The sequence below is a fragment of the Bufo bufo genome, chromosome 3 (genome assembly GCF_905171765.1).
Source record: "Bufo bufo chromosome 3, aBufBuf1.1, whole genome shotgun sequence".
Taxonomy (NCBI): domain Eukaryota; kingdom Metazoa; phylum Chordata; class Amphibia; order Anura; family Bufonidae; genus Bufo; species Bufo bufo.
In genome coordinates, this window is record NC_053391.1 from 615,631,083 (window position 1) to 615,655,209 (window position 24,127).

The window sequence follows — 24,127 nt, forward strand, 5'->3', positions numbered from 1 at the left end:
CACCTGTATTATGGCAATGTACATTAAAGGGGTTGTCCCACAAAAATTTTCAGTAGTTTTAAAAACTAGCACCTGTATTTGAATAATTTTGTAATTGCATGTAATAAAAAATTTTAGTATAGCCACTGAATTGTTCAATAAAATGTATCTCTAAAGCGCCACCTGCAGTTTTTTTCAATTTCTTATTTCTCTGTCCACCTTGCTAAGGAGGCCGCACATGCTCAGTTCCACCCTTCAGCTGCGTCCTGAGCTGTGACAGGGAGAGAGCTACAGCAGAGAAGACACTCCCCTTGATCTGTCAGCTTGATATAAATCTAGCAGAGCAATGAATGTGGAGATCTCTGGATCCATGTGAGGTACAGGGCTGGTTCTAGCTTTGTTTAGAAAGAGATTGTCATGTACTATATGATGGCTGATTATCAGTTTTTACATTAGTCATAGGATAACTCCTTCAACTCTAAGGGCTCGTTCACACAAACGTTTTTTACATCCGGTATATGGGCCGTTTTTTGAGTTCCTTATACGGTCCGTATACGGAACCATTCATTTCAATAGTTCCGCAAAAAAACCTGAATGTACTCCGTATGAGTTCCGTTTCCGTATATCCGTTTTTCCGTTCCGTTGAAAGATACAACATGTCCTAGTATTGCCCGCAAATCACGTTCCGTGGCTCTAGTCAATGGGTCCGCCAAAAAAACGGAACACATACGGAATGTACTCCGTATGTCTTCCGTTCCGTTTTTGCTGAACCATCTATTGAAAATTTTATGCCCAGACCAATTTTTTCTATGTACTGTATATGCCATACGGAAAAACGGAACGGAACCGGAAATACTACTGAAACAAAAAATGGAAAAACAGATAAAACACTTAAAAAGCCATACGGTCGTGTGAACGAGCCCTAAGACTGTAGTATTCTTCAGTAGCCGCCATCTGCATGTAAGCTCATGTTAAGGGCTCATTCACACTAACGTATTTTCTTTCCGTGTTCGTTCCGTTTATTTTTGCGGACCGTATACGGAATCATTCATTTCAATGGGTCCACAAAAAAAACGGAAGGTACTCCGTGTGCATTCCGTTTCCTATGTCCGCAAAAAAATAGTACATGTCCTATTATTGTCCACATTAGGCCAGCTGTTCCGTTCCTCAAAATACGGAATGCACATGGACGTCATCCGTATTTTTTGCGGACCGCAAAATACATACGGTTGTGTGCATGAGGCCTAAGGCAAACATCATATAGATGTCAATTATGATTTTAATCAATCAAGTGCACATACTGTATATAACGTAATAGACAACTGGCAGTGTAAATGAAATATCAATTAAAATGTTTATTATAAAAGACCATCATACTGCAACCCTAAGGCCTCTTCCACACAGGCGTCCCGGATTTCGTCCGGATGCGTCGCGTGTGCATTGCGGCAAACCCGCACGAGTGCGCACGCATCGTCTTCTTTCTTCTTCTTTCAGGACCTGCAAAAGGACCTTTGATTACGTAATTGCGCTCACCACGTGGTGAGCGCGGTGACGTCATCAAAGGTCCTTTTGCAGGTCCTGAAAGAAGAAGAAAGAAGACTATACTGGTTGCGCGATCAAGTGGATGAGGTGAGTTGATTTATTTTTTAACCGCTCAATCGACATTTTAGTAAGCATTCTGTATTAAGAATGCTATTATTTTCCTTTATAACCATGTAATAAGGGAAAATAATAAAATCTACAGAACACCTAACCCAAACCCGAACTTCAGTGAAGAAGTCCGGGTTCGGGTCTGGGTACCACATTCATGTTTTTTATCACGCACGTGCAAAACGCATTGCACCCGCGCGATAAAAACTGAACAACGCAATCGCAGTCAAAACTGACTGAAATTGCGTGCCTACTCGTGCGGGTTTCCCGCAATGCAGATGTGACGCATCCGGAGAAAATCCGGGACTCCCGTGTGAAAGAGGTCTAAGAGAAAGCATCCACTCCTGGGGAGACAGTACAGTGGTATCTAAAGAGTTCACACCATAAGTCGCACTGGCAATAATGATGGAAGAGTACATGGCACTCGAAATGTGGGTGAAAGGAACATCTTGTAGAATTCTTCGTCTCAGCAGCATTACGAGGGTCTCCAAGTAACATTAGAAGAGATGCTAGACTTCAAACTGCTGCATCATATACTTCCTGCTGTACTCATAGGCCACAAAGAGCGATCCATTGGCCGGGAAAGCTCTGATTAATGTTGGCTTTAGGCCAGAGTACAAAGCCACGACACCTGCAAGGAAAAGATGTGGTCACATTAGTGATGAGATATTGTGAGTCAAAAATTACCGCACTCTAGCTGTTCATTACACTTTGTCCACCTGTCAACAAGCTTTCGTATTCCTACATTAGAAAATGTTTTCGGCTGAGCTGTGAGCCACGAATGCACCTCTGTCTTCACCGCAGAGCTATGGATGATTTACAAATGATTTGCCACATAATCCACTATCACTCATCTATACAACAGAATCAGTCCACCTGGACGCTCAATGTTGTCATCAGTCATGGACTGGCTCCTTCATCATGACTGAGACTTGTGTGACCTTCTGTGAACTTCTGTGTCCTTTCATAGACACTTCCTTGTGACAACACTTTCTCCACACTGTGTACAAAGGGGTTGATTGATCAAACTGGTGTAAAGTAGAGCTGGCTTAGTTGCCCATAGCAACTAATTAGATTCCACCTTTCATTTTTCATAGCTCCATTGGAAAATGAAAGGTGGAATCTGATTGGTTGCTATGGGCAACTAAGACAGTTCTACTTTACACCAGTTTGATAAATCTCCCCCAAAGTCTTTGATAAACCAGACTCACCCTCAGGCCACAAAAAACGAATCCCTGCATGTTGCTCTTCTTTCGTGCAAAATAATCACAAGTGGGGTAGCCATTGTTTCTAGCGAGAGATTCAAGTTAAAGGGGTATTCCGGTAAAGTAACTTAATTTATTTTAAAACTGCATTAAGGGCACAGGTTATATTGCCCTTTTCCTCACTTGTCATGTGACTTTGTATCTCATTTTAATTTTTGCTTCAATAAATATGATTGAACCATAAAAACTGCATTAAGGCTGCAAGCTGTGACCCAACCAGAACCCATACCTGTACATATAACCAGAGCTTCAATTTACCTTGCAGTCCATTTGTCTAGCTCCTGTGTGAGCCGGCAACACACAGTGTCATGGCGCCTGATCTTCCCTCACATAACTACAATCCCCACAATACCTAGCTTTCCTGCTGTGAGTGTTGATGGTTACTGATTGGCTGCCTGATGTCACAGTCTGGTCACGCCCCCTCTACCCAGTAATCTCCAGCACACTGACACGCCCTTTGTTTCACAAGATATTTAGCAAGAGAATTGATAGCCACACACTGAGCATGCTCGACCTAACAAAGGCTCCGAACTACAGGTCGATGCCATGGTAATTTATGGGAAGCAGAGGAAGAAAACTACTTTTATAACTACTGAACGGTAAATATGTGAAATTTACATTATATTAGGAAATTATTAATGATGAATTAGTCTAAAACATAAGTTATATTTATGGTAACCGGAATACCCATTTAAGTCCTCAGCATATACATGTGAGTGGTTACCCACTTAATGGGGTTGTCCCACGAAAAATATTCGACAGTTTTCAAACCAGCACCTGGATCTCAATACTTTTGTAATTGCATGTAATTAAAAATGTTGTATAGCTGATGAGTTATTCAATAAAATGTATCTGCATAGTGCATTTCTTATTTCTTTGACCGGCTGAATAAGAAGGCCACACATGCTCAGTTTCATCTTTCAACTGCCTCCTGAGCTGTCATAGGCAAAGCTGAGACACGCCTCCTGAGCTGTGATAGGCAGAGCTGAGACACGCCTCCTGAGCTGTGATAGGCAGAGCTGAGACACGCCCCCTTTGCTGCAGTAGAAAAGACCCTTCCCCTGAGCTGCCAGCTTGATATAAATGTAGCAGAGCAATGAATGGGGAGATCTCTGGATCCATGTGAGGTACAGGGCTGGTTCTGGCTTTGTTGGAAAGAGATTGTCATGTACTATATGATGTCTGATTTTCATTTTTTACATTACTCATGGGATAACCCCTTTAAGCTATTCTGAGGTTGATTGCATCTCACCGGCTTGAGGCCACCAAATTGGGAGCTGCTCTTACTTTACTTTTTCTAAAAAATAAAGAACCTTTCATATAGTGTTAATAAAATGATGGTCTTCTATTTTATGTCTGCAGCTTCTGTGGACACCCATGTGTCTCCATGGTGACAGATTTGGTAGGTTATAAGAAGCAGCGGACATCTAGAATGGAGTATGACTGAGTGCAGGATTAGAGTTTGTAGTAGTCTGTACTACAAGGTGACTGATTATAGGGGTCCCTGCAGTGACTTTGACAGGGCAGGTCCCTGGGGAAAGAGGATACTGTCTGGCATAACTCTGTACCTAGAAGTCATCTCAGGCCTCTTGCACACGAATGTTGTGTGCCCGTGGCCGTATTGTGGCCTGCATACGGCGGGTCCGCAATACACGGGCACCGACCCGTGTGCACTCCGCATCATGGATGCGGACCCATTCACTTGAATCACGCTATCACGGAGATGTGGAACAGAAGCACAGATCGGAACCCCACGGAAGCACTACGGAGTGCTTCCGTGGTGTTTCTCTCTGTGCCTCTGCACCGCAAAAAAATAGAACTTGTTCTATTTTTTTGCGGTGCGGACAGATCACGGACCCATTCAAGTTGAATGGGTCTCGATGCGTCCCGGGTGCCGCACGGACGTTGCCCAAACATTGGGAACTGCAAATTGGAAGATATACATTAGGTAAGTAATAGGGCGTTAACTATCTTTTATATACCATAGTAACCCCAGAAAACCCCTTTAACCAAGTATTTAACCAGAGCAGACTAGCTAGAATTAACAAAATCTAAGGACCAACTTCGATGCCAACCAAAAGTGTTAAAAAAGGGGTTCCTGCAGTGTATGTGAATTGGTGCCATCTAGTTGATCCTTTCTGTTCACTCAGGGATTATATCAGCAGCAAGGACTGCCATTCTAATGTAGATGGATGTGGTTATATGAGTTTATAGGTTGAGAAGCAAAGCTTTACATTAAAAGTATTGATATTTACCTTCATTTCTCAAAATTTTCAAAAATGTCCTTATAAATCCTGCTTGTTTTCCCGTCATTGAGAGGACCTGGATTCGAGATTTCACACAATCCACCGGGAACACAACCAGCCACAATGACATTCCTCCAAATCCTCCACTAATCATCAAAGGCACTATTCCTGGAGAAAAATCCATAATATATTAGTTCAGTTAGTTTTTTTTTTATTCATGTCTTTCTTTTAGGTTTCACGCACATGGCCGTGTCTGTATTTCAATCTAAAAACACACGAAATACAGATATCGTCTGTTTTGCATTTCGCATTTTTTTCACTCCCATCAATAGAAGGGGCTATTCCTTCTACAATGTAAGTAAGGCCTAGTTCACACGAACGTATGGCTTTTATAGTTTTTTGCGGTCCGTTTTTCACGGATCCGTTGTTCCATTTTTGAGTTCCGTTGTGTTTCCGTTTCTGTTCCGTTTTTCCGTTCCGTTTTTCCGTATGGCATATACAGTATACAGTAATTACATAGAAAAAATTGGGCTGGGCATAACATTTTCAATAGATGGTTCAGCAAAAACGGAACAGATACGGAAGACATACGGATGCATTTCCGTATGTGTTCCGTTTTTTTGCGGACCCATTGACTTTAATGGAGCCACGGAACGTGAATTGGGGCCAAATATATGACAAGTTCTATCTTTCCATGAAACGGAAAAACGGAAGTACGGAAACGGAATGCATACGGAACACATTCCGTTTTTTTCGCGGAACCATTGAAATGAATGGTTCTGTATACGGACCGTATACGGAACACCAAAAAACGACCCGTACACCCGCAAAAAAAACGTTCGTGTGAACTAGGCCAAAAAATAGGACATGCACATGCAACAGATCCGCAAAAAATATGGTTGAGTGCATGGCCCCATAGAAATGAACGGATCAATGTGCTATCCGAAAAAAATGCAGATTGCACACAGATGAAAAATACAGATGTGCATAAGGCCTTAGGCTACTTTCACACTAGCGGCACGGACCTCTGGCAGGCTGTTCCGTCGGGTGAACAGCCTGCCGGATCCGTCATGTCGCTAGTGACCGCGTGCCTCCGGCCTGCCGCTCTGTCCCCATTGATGGGGGCGGAGTTCTGGTGGAGGCACGGCAGCGCACGGCGAGAGTCTGACGGAATAAATGTCGGCGACGTCATCACGTTTAAATATGGGCGGGCCTCCGTCACAAGCATCCGCGATGCGGCCACACCTCACTCTGTGACTACAGCACCCACAAACAATGAGCGCTCATACAGCAAATCACATGTAGAGCGCATCATCAGTCCACATGATCGTCACATGACCGGTAAAAAGGTCCTAGATCCACCTAATAGTAAATGGGTAAATCAATGACAATCTAATTGTCACTGTACCTCGGCTTAGGGAAAAAAAGAGGGCAATGGATGAGGCAATGAGTGTCGGCATACACTGTGGAGCTAGTGAACCTAAAAAATTGTACCACAAAGGGACAGCTACAAAAAGTGCAAAAATTCAATGTGCAACATATATCTTAGAATATCATATAAAAACATTATATATCGAATCGGACAGTAGTAAATGAAAATATTCTACCTATCTACACTGTTAACATTGAATTCAATGTTAAGTCCCTGGGGTTGTAGGGATTGTAATGTGAAAATCCATTTTAACTCTTTTTTCCTCAACATGGGCTCCCTATCCCCTCCTCTCTTAGGGACCTGGACAGAATCGATGACCCGGAATCTCAGTTGGCTGACAGAGTGTCCACAATCAACAAAATGTTTAGCCACCGGCTTATCCATCATTTTTTTCATTATAGTACTTTTGTGTTTGTTGATACGCTCCCTAATCTCCATGGTCGTAGATCAAACTACAGGGGCAAACGATCATGTCGATGACAAACCGAGACCGGCACGTGTAATATTCTGCAATATTGAATCTCTTGCCACTGTATGGGTGAACAAAAGTATTGCCCTTCAACATGTTCCCACAATTACAGCAACCCAAACAAGGGAAATTCCCAGTCTTTCTGGGCTTCAAATATGTCTGGCCCCCTCTATTAACATCACACGTGTCAGTCTTAATCAGTTTGTCATGCAGATTAGTGCCCCGTTTGTATGCCATCAATGGCGGTTTGTCAAATTCACTTATTGTAGGGAGACCCCTATGCAAAATGTGCCACTCCCTTCTCAAAATCTGTGCTATATCAGCACTTTGATTGCCATAGGTGGATACAAACGGGATGCGTCCCATATTCATTCTCCTAGGAGAAGCTTGGACTCTGTCAGCCGAGGAGATCCTGGTCCTCGTCCTATCTAGCAGCCTGTCTGGATATCTTCTATTGGAGAACCTGTTGCACATCTCATCAATGCGATCCAAAAATTTGTCAGCATCAGACACCACTCGTCTCACACGCAGCATCTGGCTCCAGGGTAAGGAGTCAAGCATGCGGCGTGGATGATTGCTGTCATATCTTAGGAGATTGTTCTTATCTGTAGGCTTTTTGTACAAGTCAGTTTTTAAAACACCTCCTTCACGCTACACCCTGACGTCAAGAAACTGCAACTCTTCAGAAGAGGCCGTCACAGTAAATTGAAGCCCGGGTACACCATTATTAAGATGTTGGTGGAACTCATTCAAGGAGTCCATCGAACCACTCTAAATCATAAAAATGTCGTCGATGTAGCGACACCAGCACAGGACCCACTGTTGGAACTGTGATGCGTATACCAATTTGTCCTCGACCTCCGCCATAAAAATATTGGCATAAGTTGGTGCCACGTTGGACCCCATGGCCACACCGCGTGACTGTTGGTAAAAGGTGTTGCCAAAGAGAAAATAATTCCTCTTGAGGACCAACTCTAGGAGGTCGAGGACAAAACGTTGCGCATCAAGAGTGAGTCCCGTGCCGGCCAGGGCCACATCAACGACATTTAATCCATAGTCATGCATAATAGACGTGTACAAGGACACCACATCAAAACTCACCAAATAGAAGTGGACCGGTAGAGTGATTTCACTCAACTTGGTTAAAAAGTGTCCCGTGTCCCTGACATAGGAGGGAGCTGAGGTTGCGTGGACACGGAGCAGTCTGTCCGCCCATATTTAAACGTGATGACGTCACGGACATGCGCAGTAGGTCTGTTGAGACATCGACTTTGGGAATCGACATGACTGAGGTATGTGGATGAGTCTCAATGATGTGCAGGTACACGTAACTTTTATTATTTATCATTAGTCTGATTGGAGCTCAGACCATTTTAATTATAACACAGGTGCTGATGAGATTCACCTTTTAGCTTATTGGCTACACTATGCCACATGGGTGGCCACTCTGTTGTATATATGACTGTTCACTCTTTTGTATCTGTATACTTGATAAAGGCTATTGCATAGCCGAAACGTTGTATTCTTTTGTGTGTGCACTCTTGGTTCCCAATAAATAGTCACACCAGACATGCTGCTGTGAACCTTTTTACTTTTTACCATTGCTTATGGGACTGCTGTGGATCGGTGGTCCTATCACGGCTGGTGCATTCCGGATTGGTCGTGAGGTCCATTTGTGCTGCTCTGCAACTTTCTTCTATCGCTTTCCTCTGGATAGGTCATCAGTTTCTGATCAGTTCCCGATCAGCTTTTTGAGAAGGCACCGGTGCTCGCAGTAGCGACGTGGCCTTCTCTCAGCTCACCAAGCACAGAACCATCCATTGTACAGCGGCTGTGCTTACAGATCAACCCCATTCACTTCAATGGGGATGAGCTGAACCGAGGCCACGTGACCGGTGAACATGATGTCACATGACCAAGGCTAAGCTGTGAGAAGGCCGTCTCAAACAGCTGACATGTGGGGTCCAGGGTGTTGGATCCCATCCATCAGATATTGATGACCTATCCAGAGGTTAAGTCATCCGTTAAAAATTCTCGGTAAACCCCTTTAATAAAAGCTTAAAGGGATTGGACACTTTATTTCAATTTTATACCTATGAATTCTAGGATGGACGGATTTCAATAATCTAGAAAAAAAAAGGCTGCAAAGATGAAATAATGATTTATTAGTAAATACTATATAATCAACATTAACCCTTTCACGCCCAGCGCCGTACATGGTGTTTAAAGATGGCGCCCACTCCTGCCCGCTCCGGGCGCCATAGCCGCGGGTGGCTGCCTGCTTCTTTTAGCAGACACCCGCGGCTCATGTCCGCAATCGGCAGTAATGCCGATCGCGGACATTTAACCCCTCAGATGCCGTGGACCACGACATCTAAGCGCGCTGAAACCGAAAGTGTGTATGCAGCAGCCCCTGTCTTTGTGAATGACAGGAGGCTGCTGCATAGTATTTCCTATGGAGCCCTTGCCTGTAATAGGGCTCCATAGGAAACTAGTAAAATCATCATAGATTCCAATGCAAGTGTATTGGAATCTATGATAATAACAATCAGATGATTGATTGTTATAGTTCCCTATGGGAACTGTAAAAAAAAAAAGTTTAAAGGGACACTGACAGGCCAAATCAGCATATATAGTTAGATATATGACATTACAGGTCTTATAGACTCTTTTAAAAGCATATAAGTATCCCCCCTGTCCACCTTATAAAGAGCGAAATATAAAGTTTTATAACCTGCTTCTCCGGTCAGCAATCTGCCCAAGGGGCGGCGTTTCATGTGAAAATGCGCCCAGCCAGCCTTCCCAACTGCCGTTCTTAAGCCCCGCCCAGCTCATCATTATTCACTTCGCTGGGCGGCGGCTAGAACTCTCCCCAGTCCCGATCCTGCGCCTGCGCAATTCAATCCTCTGGGCATCGTTCATGCCCAATCTTCTGCGCCTGCGCCCCGCCGTGGTTAGATCGCGCATGCGTACACACACAGCCTGCCTGCGTCTTGGAGGCAGCTGCAGCCTCAGCCATGCACTGTTCAGAGCAGCGCTTCAGAGCGCTGCTCACTCACATCGTCAAAGGGGTTAATAGTGCGTCCCAGAGGATTGAATTGCCCACGTGCAGGATCGGGACTGGGGAGAGTTCTAGCCGCCGCCCAGCGAAGTGAATAATGATGAGCTGGGCGGGGCTTAAGAACGGCAGTTGGGAAGGCTGGCTGGGCGCATTTTCACATGAAACGCCGCCCCTTGGGCAGATTGCTGACCGGAGAAGCAGGTTATAAAACTTTATATTTCGCTCTTTATAAGGTGGACAGGGGGGATACTTATATGCTTTTAAAAGACTCTATAAGACCTGTAATGTGATATATCTAACTATATATGCTGATTTGGCCTGTCAGTGTCCCTTTAAAAATAAATAAATAAAAAAAACATAAAAATTCACCCCCCTTTTCCCAAAATAAAAATAAAAGTAAAAAAAATAAAATAAAATAAAAATACACATCATGGGTGGACCATGTAGACCATGTTTTTTATTTTTTAACCCCTCCATCCCTAATTTACTTAGCATTCTGTATTCAGAATGCTATTATTTTCCCTTATAATCATGTTATAAGGGAAATTAATAAAGATCAGGTCCCAATCCCGATCGTTACCTAGCAACCATGTGTGAAAATCTCACCGCATCCGCACTTGCTTTCAGATGCTTGCGATTTTCACGCAGCCCCATTCACTTCTATGGGGCCTGCGTTGCGTGAAAAACGCACAATATAGAGCATGCTGCGTTTTTTCACGCAACGCACAAGTGATGCGTGAAAATCACCGCTCATGTGAACAGCCCCATATAAATGAATGGGTCTGGATTCAGTGCGGGTGCAATGCGTTCACCTCACGCATTGCACCCCCGCGGAATTCTCGCCCGTGTGAAAGGGGCCTAAGGGGCTAAGATTCATAGATATAGAGGAAATAAATTGGACAACCCCTTTAAAGTGGTTTTATTATGATTAAACTTTTCTGTTATAAAACATAATTGTGGAATAATTGTGTGTATATATATATATAGTGTGTATTGTTACATTCTTGTTATGGTGCCCCCTAGTGTTCCTATGATTTCCTCTGAACGTCCACCTCATGTGTCAGAGTTGGTGGTCACACATGCTCAGTGTAATCCTCCAGATACTATTGTACACGGACAGCAGGATGATAATACAAATCAATGCACTACAAGGGGCTTCTTCTCATCATCTGTTTACTCATTAGGTGGACAATTGTTATATTTTGTGTGACCTAACAGAGAAATGTAATATTTCATGGTGGGTCTGCCCCAACAAGGAGGACAACATAAAAGGAATTAGCGTTGTCTATGAGTCTTCCACTGTGGATAATTCCTTTTTGTAAGAAGCGACAATAAGTTGATCATAGGCTGTCCAGTTGACAGCAAACATTAGATACCGTAAGTGTCAGCTGAACCTTGCAATTTCAGAAGGAATGGATGACTAATCTAATGTGTATGGGGCCTCCCGAATCTTCCCATTTGGCAGATGTCAGGGGAGGTAAGGAATGGGCAGTTGGACTTGAACATGTGGGATCCTTTTGCTCTTGGGTAGATATGCCTCCTGCCAGGGGTGTCTGACAGCAGCTTTCTTCCCTCTCCCCATTCAGGACACATGCACACTCAGCCGAGCAGGCCTGTGCATAGGGGTAGAAAGAGATAGCTATTGGCCATACAAATGCTCAGCAGAAAGCTACCTGACGTGGATGACCAGTCTTAGCAGTAAACTGTAATCGGTGGATGGATCAGTAAGTATTCCATATTCCAGCAGCACCACAACAGGGGAAATGAAGCATTACACAATTTCTACTAAATCAATAGTCTGTCCACGTGAAGCAAAGATGTGCCAGGTTCACCAGTTCAACAGATAATAATTTTTGCGGTATCTCCTCATACAAAAAAAACAGGATCCTAAATAAGGGACCATCTATGTTAACTCAAAATTCCCTAATAGTGTATTTTAAAATGTATTTCTTAACTGGGGAACCCATTTAAAAGGGTTGTCCAGGATTTTACTATCAATATCTGATTGACAGGTATCTGACAATCTGCACCCCCGCCAATCAGCTGTGTAGTTCTGCTGCTGACTTCCGGCGCCAGAGCGAGTGTTGGACCAGGCATATTACATACATACATACATACATACATATTACATACATACATACATTTTTAAAACCAGCACCTGGATCTGAATACTTTTGTAATTGCATGTGATTAAACATTTAGTATAGCCAGTGAGCTATTCAATGAAATGTACCTGTACAGCGCCACCTGCTGTTTGTTCTATTCCTTATTTCTTGTCCGTCATAGTGAGCTGGACGAACGTGCTCAGTTTAGACCTTTACCTGCCACATGCCATATGTTCTGTTAGAAGCTGTGGCAGTAAAAGGGGGACAGTTGTGGCAGAAAGGACACACTCCCTGAGCTGCCAGGCTAAAAATAATCTAGCAGAGCATTTGGAATAGTGAATTTGGAGTTCTCTGGATCCATGTGAGCAACAAGGCTGGTTCTAGCTTTGTTAGAAAGATGTGTCATGTCATTTCTTACATCAATCATGGCATAAGCCCTTTAAGGTAGTGTGAAAATGCAAAGTGCTATTTGTATAGAACAAAGTGAAGAATCATTTTCATACCTAACTCATCTTTAGATTTTCCATTTCTTGTAAAAAACGAGCGACCTAATTCATAGCCCCCAAAGAAGAAGAAGTAGCCTGGAACCTCTCTGAGTAGCGTGCTGGAGAGTCCATGATAGAATCCCATTGGACCATCTGTGCGCAGGATGTTCTTTATCACTAACCACACTGTACTATGAAAAGAGGATCAGCGTTTTGAAGAAAGTGCATTAGGGCTCATTCACGCGAACGTGTGCTGCCCGTTGCCGTATTGCGGACCTCATTTGCGGATCCGCAATACACGGCACCGTTCCGTGTGCATTCCGCACCACGGATGCGGAACCATTCACTTCAATGGGTCCACAAATCCGGACATGCGGTACGGAAGCACGGAATGGAACACTACGGAAACACTACGGAGTGCTTTCTGGGGTTCCGTTCCGTGCCTACGCACCGCAAAAAGATAGAACTTGCTCTATTATTTTGGGGAACGGACGGATCGCGGACCCATTTAAGTGAATGGGTCTGCGATCCCCATGCGCCTGCCCCACGGACGGTTCCCGTGCATTGCGGACTGCAATTTGCGGTCCACGGCACGGGCACGGGCTTCACACATTGGTGTGAACGAGCCCTTACTCTGAGAAGATTCCCATAGATCACAACTCACTTCTGCCCTTCTATAATCTTTCCAGATAGCTGCATTTCATGCATGGCCTGAAGACGACACTTCACCAACTCTGTAGGACAAAGGGCCAAAGAGGCAAATGCTGCTGCAAATGAGCCTGCTGCTGCATTGTGCAGATCACTGAAACATACATAAAAACATAAATGTCACAACTGTGCATGAGACAAATACCGGAAATAAATATATTTTTTGGTGTTCCTTATTATAATTTTGCTGCCAGACAAAGAAGCTAAGCGGTAACATTTCTCCTGAGACATTTACAATAATTTCCCTTTAATTCTTGGCTGACAATTCAAGAACACTGCAAGGCAAATAATCAACCAGCAATTAAAGGCTACAGACCCAATTGAAGGGCTTTTCTTGTTTATTGATTTAGATGTAGTTTGGGATGGAAAAAAACTTTTTAATTATAGGTTTTCATTAGTTTGACTTCTGCAGCTTCAGTGTTTCACAGTATATAGCAAGCTGCAGAATGCTGTTCACAGTGAAACCCATCAGTGCTTTTTTGGCATCTCATTCTCCAGTTCCTCTCTGACCTCTTGTTAATGATCTTTAAAGGGTTTTTCCCATTTTACCATCTGTACAGCATGATAGGACTAAGTGCCAGCCCCAGGTACCTGGGTTTATAAAAACAGGCAAGCGTTTGTTACTCCCAGTGTAGTGAAAGGGAGGTATATAAACAGCATAGCAGAACAGGCTACTCTGTAAATAGGAGTTACTTATACAGCACAGCTCCTAGCTGCTCAGCTATTTCCATAAACCCAGCCACCTGTGGCTAGCGCTTAGTCCCATCTCAACACTTTTAACTTTCACTTAGACATACAGCGAGACGAAGAACCGGGGTGCGCCGAGTCAACAAGACAGAAGGAGAAGACAGAAGGAGAACCCCGGAGAGTTGAGAAGACCCCCCCGGATAGCGGAGAAGACAGAAGGAGAACCCCGGAGAGTTGAGAAGACCCCCCCGGATAGCGGAGAAGACAGAAGGAGAACCCCGGAGAGTTGAGAAGACCCCACGGATAGCGGAGAAGACCCGTCGGGATAGCGGAAGAAGAAGAGCCCCCCCTGGTAAAAGAGCTAATAAAGAAGACAGGGGGCGGCCTCCGGAGCAGAAAAATAAAATATTTTAATACACTGTGTGGTTTATTTGTGTTTTTACCACTTTTCTTGCAGGTGAATGGGTAGGGGTACGATGTACCCCATACTCATTCACTTAGGGTGGGGGGCCGGTATCTGGGGGCCCCCTTATTAAAGGGGGCTCCCAGATTCCGATAAGCCTCCCGCCCGCATACCCCGACAACCAACGGCCAGGGTTGTCGGGAAGGGGCCCTGTCCTCATCAACATGGGGACAGGGTGCTCTGAGGTGGGGGGGCCGCAGTGCGCCCCCTGCCCCAGAGCACCCAACCCCCCCATGTTGAGGGCATGCAGCCTGGTACGGCTCAGGGGGGGGGGGGGGGGCGCTCGCTCGTCCCCACTCCCTTCCTGGCTGGCCGGGTAGCGTGCTTTGGATACGGGTCTGGTATGGATTGTAGGGGGACCCCCTACGCCATTTTTTTCGGCGTAGGGGGGGCTCTCCTTACAACCCATAACAGACCTAAGGGCCCGGTATGCTCCTGAGGGGGGGGACCCAGGCCGGATTTTTATTTAAAATCCGGCGGGGACTTCCCCCTCAGGATTCATAACAAACGCCGCACACGTGTAGAATTGGCGGGAATCCAAGTCGGATCTCCCGTCGCTTCTATGACGCGCTTGCTGGGATGTGCTGTCACTATTCCAGTGAGTGCGAGATCTCGGCACCATGTTGCCGAGTATCAGCGCGACGCTGTCGTGCTAAAAGCACAATCTCACAAACACCTACTGTAAATCAGCTTTGAAGATAATTCAGCAGAGAGGGGAGAACGAGTCATCAGACGGATGATGGATTTTACTGCACTTGCATTTTTATTAAAGATAAAAACCTATTACAAAAATATTTTTTGCCCAAAATGCATCTAAATCAATAATAAAGCTAATACTAAAGCTGTTCATAGCCTTTCAGTCTAGACTTTACAGTTATTTACATAGCAAAGAGACAGCTCAAGAAGAATGACCGTGTGGAACATTAGTTTACCATGAATAAATATAATGGTATTTAATAATGGTAATTGTACAGTTTTTTTCCTGTTTGAGATATAATTTGTGCATTATTATACTGTATTTATTATCCCTGTACTGTGACATCACTGTGTTTATTATCTCTGTACTGTGACATTACTGTGTTTATTATTCCTTTACTGTGACATCACTATTCTTATTATACCCGAGCTTTGACATTGCTATCTTTATGATCCCTGTACTGTGACATCACTATCCTTATTATACCAGTTCTGTGACATCTCTATTCTTATTATTCCCGTACTGTGACATCACTATCCGTATTATCCCTGTACTGTGACATCACTATCCGTATTATCCCTGTACTGTGACATCTCTATTCTTATTATTCCTGTACTGTGACATCGCTATTCGTATTATCCCTGTACTGTGACATCACTATCTGTATTATCCCTGTACTGTGACATCACTATCCGTATTATCCCTGTACTGTGACATCACTATTCTTATTATCCCGGTACTGTGACATCACTATCTGTATTATCCCTGTACTGTGACATCGCTACCTTTTATTATCCCTGTACTGTGACATCACTATCCGTACTATCCCTGTACTGTGACATCGCTATTCTTATTATCCCTGTACTGTGACATCGCTATCCGTATTATGCCTGTACTGTGACATCACTATTCTTATTATGCATGTACTGTGACATCGCTATCTTTATTATTCCTGTACTGTGACATCACTATCTTTATTATACCTGTTCTGTGACATCACTATCCGTACTATCCCTGTACTGTGACATCGCTATTCTTATTATCCCTGTACTGTGACATCGCTATCCGTATTATGCCTGTACTGTGACATCACTATTCTTATTATGCATGTACTGTGACATCGCTATCTTTATTATTCCTGTACTGTGACATCACTATCTTTATTATACCTGTTCTGTGACATCACTATCTGTATTATTCCTGTACTGTGACATCACTATTCTTATTATCCCTGTACTGTCACATCACTATTCTTATTATACCCAAGCTTTGACATTGCTATCTTTATTATCCCTGTTCTGTGACATCACTATCCTTATACCTGTTCTGTGACATCGCTGTCTTTATGATCCCTGCACTGTGACATCACTATCCTTATTATTCCTGTTCTGTGACATCAATATCCATATTATCCCTGTACTGTGACATCACTATCCGTATTATCGCATTACTGTGACATCACTATCCGTATTATCCCTGTACTGTGACATCACTATCCTTATTATACCAGTTCTGTGACAACGCTACCTTTATTATCCCTGTACTGTGACATCACTATTCTTATTATTCCTGTACGGTGACATCACTATCCATATTATGCCTGTACTGTGACATCATTATTCCTATTATCCCTGTACTGTGACATCGCTATCCGTATTATCCCTGTACTGTGACATCACTACCTTTATTATCCCGGTACTGTGACATCACTATCCGTATTATCCCTGTACTGTGACATCACTATCCGTATTATCCCTGTACTGTGACATCACTATCCGTATTATCCCTGTACTGTGACATCACTATCCATATTATCCCTGTACTGTGACATCACTATCCGTATTATCCCTGTACTGTGACATCACTATCCATATTATCCCTGTACTGTGACATCACTATCCATATTGTCCCTGTACTGTGCATCCCAGTAAAGTAGCTTATCAAAACGTAACTTTTAATTTACAAACAAGACAAAAGCTTGCCCAATAACTTGGACGTAAATATACATACTAATAAGCACAAAACAACCAAAATAGCCATTTATACCTATATTGTACACCTAACAGCAAAAACCTGTCTTTAGGGTAAGCAGAGATATGAAGACGGGGTAATAAGAAAAAAAGGTGTGGAGTCTGTAATAAACCATTAAAACTGTGAAGAAAATAGGGATCACCCCCACAAGACTGCCCTATGGGGGTCATTTATTATGACCAGTGTTTTAGACGTCGGTCTTAATAACCCCATGTGCTGGCAACGGATCCGCCAAAGTTATGAAGAGGCGCGGGCGTCATATCTACCGCTGGTCTAAATTTAAATAAAAATGATAAATCTGACGAGCCTACGGTCCCGTCCCCTTACCCACCATGCCCCTTTTTTTTATACTTGGTGGGAACGGGGAAAAGTTGCCGGTTATTTGCGCCACAATAACTGGCGTATATTATTTAGTAAATGACCCCCTATGTATCCTAAGCAAGTCATTCCTCCATCTGTGCTGATCACTAATCTTCCATCGCTGCTTATAAATGTAATTACCTTAACTCAGTTAAAGTTATACGCCCTAAATAAAATTGCCATAAAATATGAAAACTATACAGCATCAGTCAAAAAGTAGCAAACAGAGTAGAATTTCTGGATTACTCTGACTGTCTCTGAATCTCCCCCTAAACCTTACCTGAGAGGTACGTTCTTGTCCAGACCCACAATCCTTCTCACGACCCTCTGACAAAAACCGTAGCTCATGAAAAGCACAGAGTTCTCTGATATGTTTGCTAGAAGAGCCGGACTGGTCCCCTTGTAGAAGCCCCTGAACCCCACTTGTCTGTACGTCTTCACTGCACAGTCTGTAAGGCCCCTGTACAGATTAGGGAACGTCTGCATCTTCACCTTGGCGGTGTCAAATGGCTGTCCGGTCAGAACGCATGCTGTCCCACCTGAAATAGTTTTGCAGTGCATATTTAATAAAATAATTTATTGATTATCAATTTTGCAGATCAAAGAGACACACTTGATGGCGCTCGTATTGGCACTCGCGTTTAGTTAATAGGGGCACCCTCTAGGGGTTCCAAAGTTCAGAGAAATATGTCTGCTTTGTTCTGCAAACAGTGCCACATTTTTCCATGGGTTGTGTCAGGTATTAGAATGGGGCTGAGCCGCAGCGACCCTGCATTGAAGTGCTGTGAGGAGGACTGGAGTGTTTATGAGGATGGGTGCAGTAGTTGTTCACGGTGGCTTTCCCCTCTCTGGCACTCCCTGGGGGTGTGCAGTGGTTGAAGGAGCACAAATCTTCTTCGCTTCGGAAAATACCCTGAAATTGGGGCTCCTGACTAATGGTGGCCAGGGTGCCCATAATGTTGGTTGTGTGGGTTACTGGGTGCAAAGCAGGAGGACAGGATGATAGCTAGGGGCTGGTGGCATCAAGGTGCAGCTAACCCCGGAGGAGCCGGTATAGAGGATGGAAGTGGTAGTGGCCCTGATGAAGTGTTGTGTCACAGGGGATCGGTGCAGTGGAAGTGTAGTATTGAAGAATAAGGCCAGAATTAAAAGTAACAAAGTCTTTTTATTAAGTGCAGAAAAAACTTCCAATACATTCAGTAGCAGTAGATTTCAAGTGCAAAACTTCTGTGACACCCATAAGGATAATGGAGGCAGGCTGGATGATGGCAATTTAGCACTTAGGTCGTACTAGCCCAGTAAGGTCCTGAGAGATGGGTGTCTTAGCCGTAGTCCCTCACCTCACAGCAGTGTCTGTAAATGATGATGTAGTGGCTCACTCTGCTGTCTTTCTCCTCAAGTGTTCACTTGAGGGCTTCATCAAATTAATTTCACAGGAGAACCTCTGTAAGAGCAGGATCTCTGTGGTGTACTTCCTTCCTCCTCTCTGTCCAGACAGGAACTCCCCCTCCTGGCAGGAAGCAGGACCAGCCCACTCCTCCCAAGAGAGGAGGAACAAGGTGGTTAGCCCTGTTCCTTACCGACCTTTCCCATCCATTTCCTACTGGTAACAATGGCCATATATATATATATATATATATATATATATATATATATATATATATATATATATATATATATAAAACAATACATAACGTCACAACTATGTGAAAAATTGTAGTACCTCCTTATAATGGGAGTAGTAGTACATATAGCAGCAAAGGCACAGACTTAGGGCTTATTCACACAACTGTAGGATTGGCAAAACACGAATACCGACTGCGTGCGTTCCGTATTTTCCTTATCACAACATCCTTCTCCTGCAATTATCGACAGGAATAGGACGTGTTCTATCTTTTTTGTGGGGCCACAGAACATTTATCAGTCACAGACTATTGGCTCCCTTGTAAAAGAAAAAAATACTAAAGGATCAGACATGTTGAAATATGTTCAATCCTTCGCAACCTAACATCTGCCTTAGGGGAGAGTCGGGAGACTCCCATACACAATAGACAGTCAGCCTGCTAAAATTGGCAGGTTTGGATGACATCCAATGTGTATGGCCAGCTTAAAAGTTTTTCCGCTAGACCTAACCTGCCTCTTAGTGGAGAGCCCCTAGAAATGACATGTAATAACTGCACTTATCAGATCTGAGATGAAGCATCAGAGAATAAAGGGAAAGCTGTAGGATTACCTGCGGCACCAGCTGTCAGATCGATGGCAGCCTGGATGGTATTATTGGTTTTCATGTTTCCTTACTAGACTATCTCCTGTTTTCATGTAGAATACTTAACAATCCTGGAAAAAATAAAAACGCATTATAATAGAAGGTTATAACAAAAGTATTTCTGTCCCATTAAGGGGATTCTCTCACCAGAAAATTCACTGATAAACCAGGCACAATCCAGCCAAAGTGCAAAAAATGAAAAAATTCCAGCAATCAGACCACCGTTTATTGCATCATCTTAAAATCCATTAGCCGACCGGAGAGCAAAACGGTCTACGCATTTCGACATAAAGTTTTAATCATGCAACCAGGCACAATGTATTGTAGGGCTAGCTCAGCTAATGTAATGATACCTTTCACTTAGCAATCCGTTCTGGGGAAAAAGTACTTTGAATCCATATGCAAATAAACAGTTAAGTGCACTAAGGGCGGGTCCAAAGCAGACTATGCACCCTTGCCCTTCCTGTTTCCTCTGCCAGCCCCTCCCTCTCCCTCTTGATTGACAGAGCTAGGCTCCTGCAGTCGTCTCACCCGGTCCTGTGCTTTCTAGGCCTGTGACGTCCAATGTCACATGGCCTATGGGCAGCTCAGTCCTATTCAAGAGAATGGGATTGAGCTGCAGTTGCAGAGCAGAGGATGAGAGTGGTAGTGGCTCTGGTAATGATGGTTGTGCAGACAGAACCCATGGCAATCCTCACACGGATACTCACTAGGGCTGTGCATTGATAGGAGGACACACCCTTACTTTCCTCAGGGCACACCCTGATGTTGAGGGTCCTGCCTGGTGTTGGTTGGGGTGCCCACGTTGTTAAGATTTTTTTGGCAGGGTACAAGGCAGCAGTGTGAAATCGGGTGTAATCACTGGCAAATGGTGATGGAGTCAGTGACAAGGCCAGTTGGCGCAAATAAATAGGTCCCTCTGCAGAACCTTTGGCATGTAACTGAAGTCTATATGTCTGTACTTCCCAGGCTGAGGGGTACAGAATTAAGATACTGTTGGCCAAACCGTCTGAAATGTGGAAGGGTGCGTTAGCAATGTCTCTACTGGCCATAAACAAGCACAATACCTTGCTGACTGACTCCAGTGCACGACCTTTCTGATTCTGGCCCTAATAATTTTGTCTTTCTGAAGCCCTTTTGGAGGAAGTAGCTTTAGATGTCTCAGGGATGATGATTCTCTGGGGCTCAGACCTAGCCCTGAGGAGTAAGCACGTCTAGGGGTCGGGCCAGGTCCATCTTCCAGCAATCTCAACGGGGCTTAGTCACAGTGTTTAACCCTGACTTATCCATACAATACTATTGAGTACACAAATACAATTAACTATAATGGGGTCTGGTGGTGATCCGGCTGCAATCCAGCAAATATGCAGAGGAACGGATGGACAACGGTTTGCCCGTCACATTCATCATTTTCTATGCCTTTTAGGCGAAGTTATGAAGAGGCCTGCATCTCTATATAACTGCAGCAGATCCAACGCCAGAGCATGGGCATCTAATGGGCAGTCTTAATACATAACCCCCAATGTTTAGGGCCCTGGGCAAAACATCTGGGGCTCCTGCCCTGGATGTTTTGGCCTAGGGACGCCCCCGCAGAACGTAATCCAGGTGTAACAGAAATGTTATCTTCCAACTACACCATAGTATAAGCCATAAGTGCCCATTTATCAAATATTCTCGATTAATGGACAGCCATTGAAAAGTATATGACACTGAGCTGTTCATGCTTCTATTCTTTTGAAATACCAAATTCTATTTCAGTTCTTTCCTGGAAACAAGGGCTCAGATTATATCCCTCCATATATTACATTTCACATTATGGAATTGCATTATTAGTAGTTTCCTTTCTATTTAGTATTCTTTTTTATTTGAGGGAACTGTTACATCATGATCTTCCTGAACTTTTCTGCTGTTAAGGTGCCTTCCCACGTGGTGGAAAAATCCACCAGAAAATACAGCATCAACCCCTGCCCTGTGTTAAGCCTCATCCACACATCAGTGTTTGGTCAGTGATTTCCATCAGTGACTGATTTTCAGCCAAAACCAGATGTGGCTCTAAACACAGAACAGGAGCAGAGCCTCCCCTCATACCTTATGTCTGTGGAGGCTCCAATCCTGGTTTGGGCTCATGATCACTGATGGAAATCACTGACCAAACACTGACGTGGGAATGAGGCATAACGCAGAATCTCTCCATTCAATTCAATGGGGGATGTGATCCACGCAATAATCTGTATCTAAATCTGCGCATAAAAAAATCCACAACAAGGTCCGCATAAAATCTGCACCTTTGTAAAAATCCGCAACTTGTATTTTCCGGCAGATTTTTTCACCATGTGTGAAAGCACCGTTAGGCCACCTGAACACGAGTGCGGCTGAGCGCACATAAGATCCGCACGAATTTCTATGCTGATTTGTGTGCGTTTCTGCAGCATATCCGCACCAAAAACCACTATGTCTAAGGCCTCTTTCACACAACCGTTTTTTTTTTTCAGTTCACGGGCCTTTTGCGTTCCGTATACAGAACCATTCATATCAATGGTTTTGAAAAAAAAACGGAATGTACTCCGCATGTATTCCGTTTCCGTATTTCCGTTTTTTCCGTTCTGTTGAAAGATAGAATATGTCCTATTATTGCCCGCAAATCATGTTCCGTGGCTCCATTCAAGTCAATGGGTCTGCAAAAAAAACGGAACACATACGGAAATGCATCCGTATGTCTTCCATATCCGTTCCGTTTTTGCGGAAGCATCTATTAAAAATATTATGTCCAGCCCAATTTTTTCTATGTAATTACTGTATACTGTATATGCCATACGGAAAAACGGAACAGAAACAGTAACACAACGGAAACAAAAAATTAAAAACGGACCGCAAAACTCTGAAAAAGCCATACAGTCGTGTGAAAGAGGCCTAACAGCGTTTCTTCGTGCGGATTTGATGCTGTTTTACTGCTGACCTCAATCTTCCATTGAAGACGGGGAAATCCGCAGCTAACACCTCGAAGATAACTGACATGCTGCAAATTTTGAAATCCGGAACACAGTTCAATTTCAGCAAGGTGTACATGAGATTTGTGTAATCTCATACACTTTGCTGGTACTGTACCTCGCTGCAGTTTTTCTGCATGTGAATCCGCGAGGAAAAACCGCATGTATTTCGTAACGTGTGCAGGTGGCCTTAGTGTTCCGAACACATAGCTTACTTCTATATACTATAGTGAATGTATCAGTATTGTACAACCTTGTATCTCAGGTAATTGTGTAATAGTTTCTGCACTGGCAACATGCGAGCCAGATGTCAAGCCAGGTGACTGCATGGTTAGGTGACCTTTATCGCTCATTATTTACTATGCAACCTATATTTTGTAGGACACTGTTGAATTTTTGGAATTGGATTAGGTCACAGATGCCACACCTTACAAACAACCTATATTTGAGCTTTGCTTTCTGTCGCCGCTCCTGACATGTCTTTTTTAGTAACTACTTTACATCCCCCATGTAATAACAATCCTGGAGCATCTGTTCTTATGGCTCTATGTTGTGCCATTCCTCGATTATTCCTGCTTCAGCAGTCTGAAGAAAAGATCCATATGGGTGTTACCAGTTGGGGGTGCGTTCCTCCACAGTCTGACACTGGCTGCACTAATTGGATGGTGTCAGATTGTTCAGGGACACGCCCCCAAGAAGTAACACCCAGCTGGACCACTATTGCCGACTGCTGGCAATTCAATCATGAACTTCTTAGATATGAATGGAGAATGTCATTACATGCGGACATGTCAAGAGAGGTGACCCAGTGGATCACTGCTAAAGAGTTCATTTACTGCTAAAAGCGTTAAAGTATTTTCACTGCAGTGTTATGTGATTATGTTTGCAGTTTTAGCTGCGGATTTTACAATTTTTTAATAAAGGCTGAGATCTGCTGCAAAACCGCATCAAATCTGTACCGAAAACCGCTGTCAGAAATTGCATTTTTTTGGTGTGGTTTGGGTGGAGAAATGCACAGAAATCCACACAGAAACTTGTGTGGCTCTTCTGCATGTTAACCTGCATTCGTGTGCAGTAACCCCTAGTGTACCTGCACACGATCTGATTTCCATGTGGAAAAATTGCAGCATAATACAGTACCAGCAAAGTGTATAGAGAATAGACAGATCTTATGTACACTTTGCAGATTTTTTTTTTGCTTTGAATTTGACCTGCTGTGCAGGTTTTCAAATCCAC

At 43.7% G+C, this 24,127-nt stretch overlaps 1 protein-coding gene across 3 annotated transcripts in view; it reads right to left on the reverse strand.

Moving 5' to 3' along the window:
• Window positions 1-1,839: 1,839 nt before the first annotated feature.
• The window catches only part of LOC120996268 (mitochondrial ornithine transporter 1-like), a 30,582-nt gene continuing 8,294 nt past the window's right edge, over window positions 1,840-24,127 (reverse strand). For all 3 annotated transcript variants that reach the window (XM_040426080.1, XM_040426081.1, XM_040426079.1), the window contains exons 2-7: window positions 19,872-19,975; window positions 17,919-18,177; window positions 13,357-13,494; window positions 12,711-12,883; window positions 5,150-5,308; window positions 1,840-2,260 (exon numbers count right to left, since the gene is read on the reverse strand). In XM_040426080.1, coding sequence (XP_040282014.1) covers window positions 2,139-2,260; window positions 5,150-5,308; window positions 12,711-12,883; window positions 13,357-13,494; window positions 17,919-18,177; window positions 19,872-19,926 — 906 coding nt within the window. In that variant the 5' untranslated portion in view covers window positions 19,927-19,975 and the 3' untranslated portion in view covers window positions 1,840-2,138. The remainder of the gene's footprint in view (window positions 2,261-5,149; window positions 5,309-12,710; window positions 12,884-13,356; window positions 13,495-17,918; window positions 18,178-19,871; window positions 19,976-24,127) is intronic.